This window comes from Lepidochelys kempii, chromosome 8 (assembly GCF_965140285.1).
Source record: "Lepidochelys kempii isolate rLepKem1 chromosome 8, rLepKem1.hap1, whole genome shotgun sequence".
In the NCBI taxonomy this organism is placed as follows: domain Eukaryota; kingdom Metazoa; phylum Chordata; order Testudines; family Cheloniidae; genus Lepidochelys; species Lepidochelys kempii.
The window spans coordinates 61,227,543-61,240,192 of NC_136387.1; the positions used below are offsets into that span (position 1 = coordinate 61,227,543).

Here is a 12,650-nt window from a genome sequence, read left to right on the forward strand (position 1 = left end):
GGAGTACCATTTTTTTTACATTTGAAAGGTGGTAACCCTACGCAGGCCTGTGGGGCTGAGTGCAGTGTTGCCATCTCTCATGATTTTGTCATGAGTCTTGTGATAATTACTGTTCTCCTTCAAACCCCAGCTCCTGGAGTCAAGTAGATATGTGATGTTTCCAGCCTTCATTCTTAAAGAAAAAGTAAGTTTCTAGCCCTTGTGACTGTGGAGAAAGCTTCAAAAGTGACCACAATGCACCCTAAAGGCTCCAAACGTTGAAGGCAAATAAAAATCTATTATTTTTTACAAAATCTTGTGATTTTAAAGCCATGCTCAGGATTTTTTGTGAGTGTGACTCATGATCTTTGAACATTTGGGGTTGGCAATACCGAGGATGAAAGGCAGCAGGGAGGGGAAGGGGCAGAGGGAGGGCAGCACTCGGCCTTGGGGGTTAGGGACAGGGGTAGGGTGACCATATTTACCAAAGTAAAATAGGGACACCACGTGGGACAGGCCTGAGCTGCCTGCCATGACTGCTTGCCTGAGCCCCCGACCCGGCCCAAGCCACCTGGTGTTGCTGCTCACCTGAGCCCTGCACTACCCAGGACTGGGGTTGACCACCCAAGCCCTGCTCCGGGCTGACGGCCCGAGCCTTGCGCTGCCCAGGACTGGGGTGGGACTGACTGCCCGAGCACCAGGCCGCCTGAGCCCCAACCAGGGCTGACAGCCCGAGCCCCGCAGCCCCCCCGCCCCATCCCTCCGTGACCCCCCGTAAAGGGGCGCAACCAACCCATTATTTTGACAAAACTGGACACGTGCCATTTGCTCTTCCCACTGGTCAGAGCAACTTGCACCTGGCAAGAGAAGACGGGACAAGGGCTCAGTTTGGCCAAAAAAGTCAGGACATCCGGGACAGGGCTTAAAAAGGGGGACTGTCCCGGCCAAAGCCGCACGTGTAGGGCCACCTTAGCCAGGCGGACTGGGGGCGAGGGAGGGGCAGAAGCACGGAGATGAGGCAGAGGCGGCGAGGGGCACATAGGTGAGGCAGGCGGTGCGGGCGGCTCCCCCGGGCGGCAGCGCGCAGGCGTTCGGCACGGGCAGCCCGGCGGGGCCCTAGCGGCTGGCGGCGGGGTCCTCACGCGGCTGGCGGCGGGGGCCGAGCGGGCCGGGCCGGGCGGAGCGGCGGCGGCGGCCCGGCGCGAAGATGGCGGACGTGCTGAGCGTGCTGCGGCAGTACAACACTCAGAAGAAGGAGATCGTGGTGAAGGGGGACGAAGTGATCTTCGGCGAGTTCTCCTGGCCCAAGAACGTCAAGACCAACTATGTCATCTGGGGGTGAGTCGCGCGGCCGCTGCAGCCCCCGCCCCCCTCCCCCCGCATGCGGGCAGGGGGTGGAAACTGCCCCGAAGTTGCTACCGCTGAGCGGGGAGGCGGGGTGGGGGAGCTGGTGCGTGCGTGGGGGGGGACCCCGGGATCCCGGCCCCTCCCCCCTCCGGGGTCCTCGGGGGTCCCGTCTCCACTGCGGGCTTTGCCATGTGCTGGGAGCCCGGTTCCCCTCCCGGGACCGGCCGTTGTTTGTTTGTTTGTTGCTTCTTGGGAGGCTCCCGGGTGGCCGGGGCTGGACGTGGCCCCTTGTTTCCTGCTGCAGCGTCCCGGCTGGAAGAGCGCGGATGAGGGGCCAGCGGGAGCCGAGGGTGGGCTGTACGCGGTGTGTCCTAGTTGGTGGGGAGGATCGCGCCTGTTGCTTTTCTGTTACCCTGGGAGCCTTGATGTCAAGTCAAACAGCGAAGTCTCTTTCCTTCGTTTTGGGAGGAGCCTGGCTTTCCCCAGCTCTCAGATTCAGCCAGCTGGAGAGAGCAGATTCAGTCCCTCAAAGGAAAGACTGTGATTACTTTCCTGCCGCGGAAGCTGGCAAGAGGGTTATGTCCATTTCAGGTGTTGGGGTTTTAGACTTCTGCTCTAAAGAAGGGGACGTTATAGTTGAGCATGGGTGGTTGGCTTGAGAGTTGTTTTTTCTGACTTAGCTAGGCAATTAGTAGTAAAACAGCTTCTAGGATACTTGTCACTTCCTTTCAGTAGGAGGTACTAAGTTTTCTCTATTGTTTGCTCACTTTGTTAATTACCCTTTCATGAGGCTGTGTTTCTAGACTCTCCTTTTGTAGGGAGTATAGTTGGGTCTAGATAGAAATTCCTGATCTGAATGCCTCTGAACTTTGCAGGAGTTTCTGTGGGGCCACACAGGCCTATCCTTAGTGGGGCCCACTCTATGCTGTAATACTAATATAGTTTGTCTCCCAATTTTTCTGGGAGACAACATATTGTAAATAAGTACATTCACAATGTGAATACCTCCTCAGATAGAAAGAGGGTGTCTTTATTTTTTAAAGTTAACTTTAAAAATGTTATTCTTTGTACTGTATATATTTTCTAGCCCAGTAATTGTATTGTCTAAAAGCTAAGGGGTTGCTTTTTCCTCTTTCTTCCTGTACTCCTTGAAAATGAGTGCCTGGAATCTGTGATTTTTAGTTGGACTTTATTAATTGTCATTAAATTGTAGTAAAACATTCAATTTTTCCAAAAACAATGGTGCTGAGAAAGCTGGAGATCAAAGAGAAAATAATTTTCCCAAAGAAGCTCCATAGGCAGGGAAAGGGGAGGCAACAACACAGTCAAGGATCTTTCAGCTGGTCATCTGAAGTCTGGGACATTATTAAAGATTTTCTGAATTAGGGAAAGAACATTAGATTTGTTAACTGGATCAGACTTGTGGTCCAGTATTCTATTTATAATGGTGGCCCTAACTTTCAGAAGAAGTCAAAAATAGCCACCACAATCATAGAATCATAGAAGTGGAAGGGACTTGAGAGATCATCTAGTCCAGTCCCCTGTACTCATGGCAGGACTAATTATCTAGACCATTCCTGACAGGTGTTAATCTAATGTGCTCTTAAAAATCTCCAATGATGGAGATTCCACAACCTCCCTAGGTGATTTATTCCAGTGCTTAACCACCCTGACAGGAAGTTTTTCCTAATGTCCAGCCTAAACCTCCCTTGCTGCAATTTAAGCCCATTGCTTCTTGTCCTATCCTCAGAGGTTAAGAACAACAATTTTTCCTCCTCCTCCTTGTAACAACCTTTTACATACTTGAAAACTGTTATGTCCCCTCTGTCTTCTCTTTTCCAGACTAATCCAACCCAATTTTTTCAGTCTTCCCTCATAGGTCATGTTCTCTAGACCTTTAATAATTTTTGTTTCTCTTCTCTGGACTTTCTATAATTTGTCTACATCCTTCCTGAAATGTGACATCCAGAACTGGACACAATGCTCCAGTCTCCTGAGCCCTAATCAGCGTGGAGTAGAGCGGAAGAATTATTTCTTGTGTCTTGCTTACAACACTCCTGTTAAAACATCCCAGAATCATGTTTAGTTTTTTTTTTTTTGGCCACAGCGTTACACTGTAGACTCATATTTTAGCTTGTGGTCCACAATGACCCCCAGATCCCTTTCCACAGTATTCCTTCCTAGGCAGTCATTTCCCATTTTGTATGTGTGTAGCTGATTGTTCCTTCCTAAGTGGAGTACTTTGCATTTGTCCTTATTGAATTTCATCCTGTTTACTTCAGACCATTTCTCCAGTTTGTCCAGATAATTTTGAATTTTAATCCTAGCCTCCAAAGCACAGCAGCTAGCCAGTTGTTCTTTCCTGTTAATATGGGGTTAGAGTTAGGGATTTGTTTCTGACCCTTTCCACAAGTCAGTTTTTAAGCTGAAGTGTATGACTTTATTACCCTTCTTTCGGGGTGTTCAAAAATCTACTTGAGTTGTATATGCACTTCCTTCCCCTTCTCTCCTCACATAAATTCTGCCCAAATGGATAATTCCTAATTGAAGGGAGGGGAGTGGTTGCTTTAGATATCTTTCCAAATAGTAATTTTTTTTAGTGCTGTTTTCTTGAGCAAGCATAGAGACAACTTTGGGGTGTCTCCTGCTCAGAGTTTTCCAGAATAGCAACCAGTAAAATTTAACAAGACTCTGGTCATTTTCATTACTGTTATTCAGAACTATGTTGGAGAGCAGAATAGCTAACATCATAGAAATGTAGGGCTGGAAGGGACCTTGAGAGGTCATCTAGTCCTGTTCCCTGCTCTGAGGCAGGACCAGGTAAACCTAGACCATCCCTGACAGGTGTTTGTCCAACCTGTTTGCAGAAGCCTTCAGTGATGGGGATTCTGCAACCTCCCTTAGAAGCCTCACCCAGTTTTTAACTATCCTTATAGTTACAAGGTTTATCCTAATATCTAACCTAAATTTCCTTTGCTGAAGATTAGGCCCATTACTTCTTGTCCTACCTTCAGTGGACATGGAGAACAATTGATCACCGTCCTCTTCGTAACAGACCTTAACATATTTGAAGACTTTGAGGCGGGACCTGATATCTTTTTTTTTCCCTCTAGATTAAACATATCCAGTTTTTTAACCTTGTATCATTTTTGTATCTCTTCTCTGGACTCTCTCCAATTTGTCCACATCTTAAAGTGTGGCACCCAAAACTGGACAAAGTATTCCAGGTGAGGCCTCACCAGCGCCGAGCAGAGCAGGACAATTACTTCCCTTTTCTTACATACAATATTCCTGTTAATATACCTCATAGTGATATTAGCTTTTTTCACAACTGCATCATGTTTTTGACTCATGTTCAATTTGTGATCCATTTTAACCCTTTTCAGAAGTACAACTGCCTAACCAGTCATTTTATAATTGTACATTTATTTTTTTCCCTCCTAAGTGTAGTATATTGCACTTGTCTTTATTGAATTTCATCTGGTTGAATTCAGACCAATTCTCCAATTTGTCAATGTAGTTTTGAATTCTAATCCTGTCTTCCAAAATGCTTGCAACCCTCTCAAGCTGGTGTCGTCCGCAGTTTTTTATAAGCGTACTCTCTACCCCATTATCCAAGTCATTTATGAAATTATTGAATAGCACCAGACCCAAGACTGATGTTTCCTGAACCCCACTGCATACAGCCTGTCCAGTTTCACATCAACCTCTTGATAATTACTCGCTGAGTATGATCTGTCAACCAATTTCACACCCACCTTATAGTAATTTCAAATGTAATACATTTCCATAGTTGGCTTATGAGTATGTGGGACTGTCAAAAGCCTTATTAAAATCAAGATACATCACATCTACAATCCCCCACTATGCTGGTAAACTATATTTTCAGTGTAACTGCTGCTGCTTAGGAAAGCTTCAAGTAGTGTCTAAGGCAGGCACAAGAACTGTTCACAGGGGAGGAGGATCCAAAACAGATTGAGGCAAGTAATAGTAAAGTTCTATTCCTCGCTGTAGTTGTGGGGCTGAGGGAAGAAGAGTTGTGGACGAGATGCTCTGGGTGTGTGGAAGGGAGAACCAAGAGTTTTTGGTTGTCTGAAAAAACGTCTTTTGGGAGACAGGAGGGGAGGCTGATCCAAAAGAAGGTGCTTTGAGCAGGGTCCAAGGATAGCCCCATGGGGAGAATCTGTTTCTTTTTTCTTAGCAGTGTGAGGATTTGATGTTTTCTGGACCTTCTTGGTGGGTGTTCTTTCCCTATATTTTATATCAGCCTTGGTGGAAGGAGTCCAGTAAATTTTTCAAATCTTTGTTTAGACTAAATAATTATTCATATAACTGTTCAATTCTTGTAGGTGAATGGGATCCACTTGGACTAGAACATTAGTAATAGGATTCAGACCTCTTTACGTTTAGGTTACTGGAGAGAATCCAGTCCCTGTTCATAGTTCTTAATGCCTGACTGTGCAAAGGGTCTGTGGTTTCAGTCCAATATGTAGTAGGTGTTTGCCCTCACTTAATTGCCCTCCTTGCACTCTGGACAGAGGGGTCAAAAACTGCATAGTCATGGAGACAAAACTATTCTGTGAGCCTTAAAATTAAGTTTAGGTTCATTATCAAGATAATATGGGGAAGCTTCTATTGCTACTGTATGTATTCTGTGAATAAATAGAGCTTTCACTTCCAGTAATTCAGCACTTTTCCAAAGGATTACATTTGCTCTAAAATCCTTTCTTTAGCTGTCTTCTAAACCCAATTGTGGTGTTTTTTCTCCGTGGACACGGGACAGTTTTAAAATTGCTTTTACTATTCTTTCACTGCTAAGTAGATTACACTCACATGGTTAGTAAACTGTGTGTGTGTGAAGTTGTTTCTTGGCCTCTGATCTGCTAGTTGGTATTTGTTGTTCCTGAAAGGCAACTACAGAGCCAAGGCTGAGCCAAGGGGGCAGACAAGTAGATCCAGAGAAAGACCTTTGTGCAGTCTACTTAGCCCGCAGAAGGGGCAATCTCTATAGTTGAGGTTAGTGAATAGTGAACAGCTAGTTCACTGTTGCTGTAATTTGTAATAGACAGTGTAATTTGCACGTGTGTGTTTCTGAAGATAGATCCTTCTCTTCAAGTAACAGGCTGTCCATGTTACTACTTTCTTTTTGTGCATGAGGGATACATTTTTATACTAAGCACTCCAATAAAAATCAATATCTTTCACATCTTCCAGTGTGAAAGAGAATAGGAAGTAGTCCGGTGGATTAATGAACTCTTAGCATCTACAGATTGAGGGTAAATGGATGAACTGGAAATACAAGTGTTTGGTTTAAGAAAAAACAACAACAAAAAAAAACCCCTTTTGCTCTTGCTTAATGCAAATACTTTCTTTTACTAATATGGCATGAAATTGTTAATCTGGAATTGCATGTAAGTGGAGAGATGCGCAAGGTGAATGAAAAATACTGTGTTTGTACAGGCCTAAATTCAGGACTTTTTATTTCTTTTGAAACACTTGATGGCATTACTAACACCAAAAGTAGAAGATGGATTGGTCCTTGTGCTGCGTTGGGTGTTTTTGATATCAACTGCAGCAAGCTACCCTCAGTTTAGGTCTTGACATGTAAACAAGGAGAGGAATGGACTTTCAAAGGAATTAAAATTTAACTATCGTTTTTAGGCAAAGTCTTGGCATGTATTCAGTTGCATACCCTGGCATGGTTTATTGAGGTGGTCGTAGACATTTAAACCACCTAGATGCATTGTAAGACCTGGGTCCAAATGCCTTCAACTGCCCAAGAAGTGCAGTGTTAATCTAGTAACACATACCCTGGGGTGGCTAATTTCTGTTCATTTAAGAAAATGTTTTGAAAAAAAAAAACCACATTGTGGGGTTTATATAACATCCTTCTACTACGAGAAGTTGTGCCTATAAAAAGGATAAGTGATAACAGTGTGGAAAATTATACATTCTAATATTTTTTTTCTTTCAAGGTCCCTGTGTTGTTTTGACTTGCTTGCCCTGTCAGCAGTAGCTTATGACCCAACAGCCGCTTCCAGCTCATTTTTAATTTATATACTTTGCTTATTGACCAAGCTGCCATTTGGCTTTTGGGCTACAAAGTGAGTCTGAAGTGTCTAAAAGGACTAAGAACTGCTGCTTGAATGACATTTTTTTTTTGCCCTTCCATCTAAGTGCTGTTCAGACTGGTTTTCCTCACTCATCCTACCTATCTCTTTTCTTCTTCCGCCTGCTAATGTGACTTATCTTAGTGTCCTTGCTCTGTATTAACTTTCCCCATCACCCATAATGGGAGTAGGAATTTTTTCTTGGGGGTAACCAGTGAAGTACCAGAAGTGCACTGTTGCGAGTGGTGATGGCTATTAGATCATCGAAATAGCCTAATCAGCAAGTCAGAATGTGGTCTTGTAACACCATATCCTCAGCCAGAGTAGTAATAGAGGTCTAGCAGTTTTTTCTGTTTTTTTATTGATCAGTTTCAAACTCACACTAAAATGCCTATTATGCCTGATCACATAGGAATAAACGGTAGCTCAAAGAAACAATGGGGCAATCTAAAATGATTAAAACAAAAAAAAGTGCTAGCACTACTGCACAAAGCAGGTATTTGTTGTGGAAGACCTCACTTCTGGGGGATGTTGAGCCCTGGTAGTAATGAAAGCTCTTCCTCAATTCAAGACATTTTCTAGACATCTACTACCTAATGGTTTAAAAAAAAAAAGATGAAAATAAGTGTGAGGGGCCCCATCAGTAAGCTGCTGGGGCAGTGACTTGGGTCCACCCCCTCCCTCTCAACATCATCAGCTCCTGGGGATGGCTGATTGCTGGGATTTCTACCAGGGTACCGATCCCAAAACCTGGCTTTGTGGGCACTAGCTTTAAAACCAGTTCTTGGCTAGTATGTGTCTAACCAATTTGAAGCTGTACCCCCCCTCCCCCACCAGTATGATTCTTGATAGGTTGGCTGCTGATCTGTGGTTCTGGATAGTATCATTGAAACTGACCAGTCTGGTTATTTTCACTCTACTGTTGGTTAGTAAAGCAACAGTTATAGTACCTGTAGAGGCAGAGGTGTCTGGAATATTGGGACCACATCACTACATTGATTTATACTTGGTTCATATTTGGTAGGTACTCTTTAAAGCATAAAGGCTCAATAGGGTAAAATTCTGCAGATGTCTTATGCCCCCATCTTCTCTTAGTAAGTGTGCTGCTTCTGGGGTGCAGTTTTCAAGCCCTAGGTGCTACCTACATGGTTGATAGTTGGTCACAAGGCACAGGAAAAGCTATTTAGGGTTTTTTTTAGATATGCTGGAGAAGTGGTTTATGCTTGTGCAGAAGAGATGTTACTTTGAAGATCAGGCTGAACTCCTAATATGCTTTTTGTAGCTGTGTTTATGCCAGCAATCTGGGAGTCCAATATAAATTTGTAAACCAGTATGAAGGAAATAGATTTATCTTCTGAATAACTTCCTATCATGTTCCTTATGAGGATCCCTTAATAAAATTTTGCTTGTATCCAGACTCTCTTGCACCTCAGATTTTTAGGATACACTCGGTTTGTGAAGTTTCTGAGCTCTTCATTAACATAGATTTTACAGTAGAGATTTTACATGTCTATCTCCAGAGCAAGTCATCTGGAGAACACTTTGAATTATTTCCCAATGGATGTTGAAAAGCTCAGCCCCTCTCCCCCATCCCCAAGGGTCTGAATAGGTTATTGCAGCTCTTTTGAAAATTAGGGGAATAAAAATGAAGTAGTGGTTTGTCTTCCAAAACTTTTAAAAAGAAAAACAAATGTTAATCTTATAGTTAAAATTTTTGACATCTATATACTTTTATTAGTTGGCCTCTTCTCTTACATCTAATTACTCCAGACACTTTTGGAGTTTTGAATCCATTCCATGTAGAGGCTGTAAATATGTGAGTAGTGATTGATAAAATATCTATTGTACTCATGCTGACAAATGTGATCACTGGCTTTTCAATCTTTTTAAAAAAATAGCTTGATATATCAAATGAGATTAATGAGGAGTATATGTGTGAGGAAATATGGTTCTAAGTAAAATCTGTTCCTTGATGTTACAGGACAGGGAAAGAGGGCCAGCCCAGAGAATACTACACTTTGGACTCTATCTTGTTCCTGCTGAATAATGTGCACCTTTCACATCCTGTTTACGTCCGGCGTGCTGCAGTAAGTAAATCACATGGAACTTTGTTCCTTAATAATGTTGGAGGGTGCATGCTTGAGAGCTAATAATTTTTGTGTTCATGTTAGTATTTTCAGGAAATGAGAACAGTAACTGTGACATTAACTAACATACTTACAAATACTCAGCTGTTTCTTGATAGTTACTTGGCTAACAACATGGTACGGCATAGTTTTAATCATGAACAACAGTAAAAACATCATAACTTCAATAAGTGCAGTTTTTAGTGACTTGCATTATTATTTTCACTCCTCACCTAACTGGAATTGTTACTTGATTGGTACAGCCAGGCTGTAATTTTAGGTACAGACGACTGTTCAGTAATCTCCTCTCTTCCAAAAAATCAAAACCATCTGCATTTTTATATTGAAACATCTCCACCATTTTCTGACAAATGTCTACTCCAGTCTTGTGCAGAACAGTTTTAGTACTCTTAGTTCTTCCCTTGATGCTCTATATACTTTTTCAACAGTGATGAGGTAAGTTGTTTATAGCCTGTTCACACATGCTCTCTGAAGTCCCCCCCTCCGCCCCTCGTAAAAACCACTTGCTGACTGAGATTGGGGTAGCATGAGGGAAAACAATACAGGACTAGTAAAAGAGCATAGAATATGTTTCAGCATCATCACCATTGCTGAAAAAGGCTGTCGCCTTGTGGACTTAGTATTTTAATACTTCAATATTGACAGTACAATTAAATCACTTTGTGACCTGTACCTTCTTTCTTGAATACTTCATAAGCATTAAGATTGATCCAAGTTAGTACAAATATGTATGCTGTTTTGTATGCTGTTAGCATCTGTTAGTCTGAAGTACTGAAATTGACTAAAATCTTTGACCTGAAGAATATCTCTGTGAAGCTCAAAAGCTTGTCTTTCACCAACATCACACCCATCTTGTGTGTCTAAAATCATTGACACCTGCTCTTAATTTTTTTATTGAATGAGGAGAATGAAATTGAGTCACTGTTCACGGTAATTATAATGCCTAACACACTGAGTACCGGACTTAATGTGGACTTTGACATTGTTTTAAAGAAGAGATTACAAAATCATGTGGAAAAGTAGGCATAATACTAAAGGGTAGCATGTTAATCAGAAGCAGAGCTGGTTATGGCAACTGAGTGCACACATCCTTCTCCTATTCTGAACTCAGGTGAGAAGAGGGAGTTAAATGTAAAATCTATTACTACTTGTTTGTAAGTTTGAAAACAGGATTTTTTTTTTTGACGTTCTTAGTCTTGCAGCTAGGAGTTATTTGGTATATTTGAACATACTTTAAAAAGCTTTCTTTTTTCTTAAGTCAGTGGCAAAACTAAGCAGAAAGATGAGTGTTTTATTAGTTCATTAATCTGTGTCTCAGTTGAAGCATAGCATCACTGCTATGTGCTTAGTGATCGTTTAAACCATGGTGGGCTAACTACTGCCCGCGGGCCCTGCACCGCTTCCGGAAGTGACTGGCACCACATCCCTCTGGCCCCTGTGGGGGAAGAGGGCTCCATGCACTGCCCTCACCTGCAGGCATCACCCCCCGCAGCTCCTATTGGCCAGGAACGGGGAATCGCGGCGAGTGGGTGCTTTGGGGGAGGTACCGCAGGCAAGAGCAGCATGTGGAGCCCTCTGCCCCTCCTCCCCCAGGGGCCGCAGGGATGTGGTGCTGGCCGCTTCCAGGAGCGGTGCGGGGCCGGGACGGGCAGGCAGCCTGCCTGCCTTAGCCTTGCTGCGTGCCACTGCCACCCCGAAGCCACTCCAGATAAGTGGTGCTGGGCTGGAGCCCGCACCCTAAACCCCTCCTGCACCCCAGCCTTAAGCCCCCTCCCGCACTCAGCACCCCAACCCCTTGCCCTGAGCCCCTTCCTGCACACTGCACTCCTTCCTGCACCCCAACTCCCATTCCCCAGCCATATATTCATGGCCCTGCATTCAGTTTCCCCACCCAGATGTTGCCCTCTGGCCAAAAGGTTTGCCCACCCCTGATTTAAACCCTGGTATTGAAAGCTATCAAAACATGGGCTTTTGGTTACATATGGTGTTATCTTTTCAGAAAATTCCTATTTAATACATCTAAAGAACCAGATTAACACTAACGTTTGTACATTAATAGCCGCCATCTTTCTTTTGCTCCTTTGAAGATCAGTCTTTTACTTACAGCATCTTTAAGGTTTTATTTTTAACAGCTTAACTGTAACCTGGAGTTGATTTAGTAGGAGAAATATAAATGGTGTTTTGTAACTTGAAATGAAAATGGGAAAGGCTGACCCTGCAAAAATGTAGGATCAGATATGTGTTCTTGATTAGCTATAACTTAAATGTGTTTTTTTCAGATAGCCTATGTTTGTGACAAACCAACTAAACTGAAAGGGATACTTTAAAGATTTTTAGGCTAAACATTTGCTTACCTGCAGAGTATTTCCATCTAGTAGACTTTACTTGAAGGTAACTTAGTTTATTCTACGCTCTGCTTAGGTACATAATCATAAGACTACGTCGACATACTGCATGCAAAAGGATTACACCCAAATCCAAATAGTAGCTATTTGCTGTGATGTAAATTGGAACAAAATGCTCAGGTGCCTAAAATAATAGGTTAGTCTGAGATTCTAGCAGATTTAGAATTAAATCTGTCGACCAGAATTTTACTTGAGGTGGCATAGATGACCCCAGAAATGAGCCAAGATGTTAAATGCTATGCCCAATCTTGCCGTTGATATATCAGAAGTAATTAAGTTGAGAATAGCATGTGCACCTTGAATTTTGAATGCAGCGTAAATAAATTATGCATCCACCAATGTTGAGCAGCTACCTAATATTTATTTTGTAATGTACCTAGTACGTTCCTGGATGCTTGAAAGGTAATTGCAAGCTGTTGGCTGCTGACCTGGACAGTACACTGCTGTCACACTTACTGTTATGCATTTAAGTGGAGCTAGCTGTATTTTTTAATATATTATTGAAAGTGTTTGGGTAGGCTGGAGATAAAGCTTAATAGCCCTTTCTCGTCGTCCTATTTTATCTTATGGTTTACTGTGTAACCATGCAGGAACTGTGGCAAGTGCTAAGAGAAAAGCCTTCCTCACTTGGTTCATTTTATGAAATAATTCATTTCCTGATG

The 12,650-nt window shown here is 43.1% G+C and overlaps 1 protein-coding gene across 2 annotated transcripts in view; it reads left to right on the plus strand.

Moving 5' to 3' along the window:
* Nucleotides 1–1,110: 1,110 nt before the first annotated feature.
* CDC73 (cell division cycle 73) overlaps nucleotides 1,111–12,650 on the plus strand; it is a 164,333-nt gene continuing 152,793 nt past the window's right edge. For both annotated transcript variants that reach the window (XM_073356725.2, XM_073356726.2), the window contains exons 1-2: nucleotides 1,111–1,317; nucleotides 9,418–9,523. In XM_073356725.2, the coding sequence (XP_073212826.1) occupies nucleotides 1,187–1,317; nucleotides 9,418–9,523 (237 nt within the window). In that variant the 5' untranslated portion in view covers nucleotides 1,111–1,186. The remainder of the gene's footprint in view (nucleotides 1,318–9,417; nucleotides 9,524–12,650) is intronic.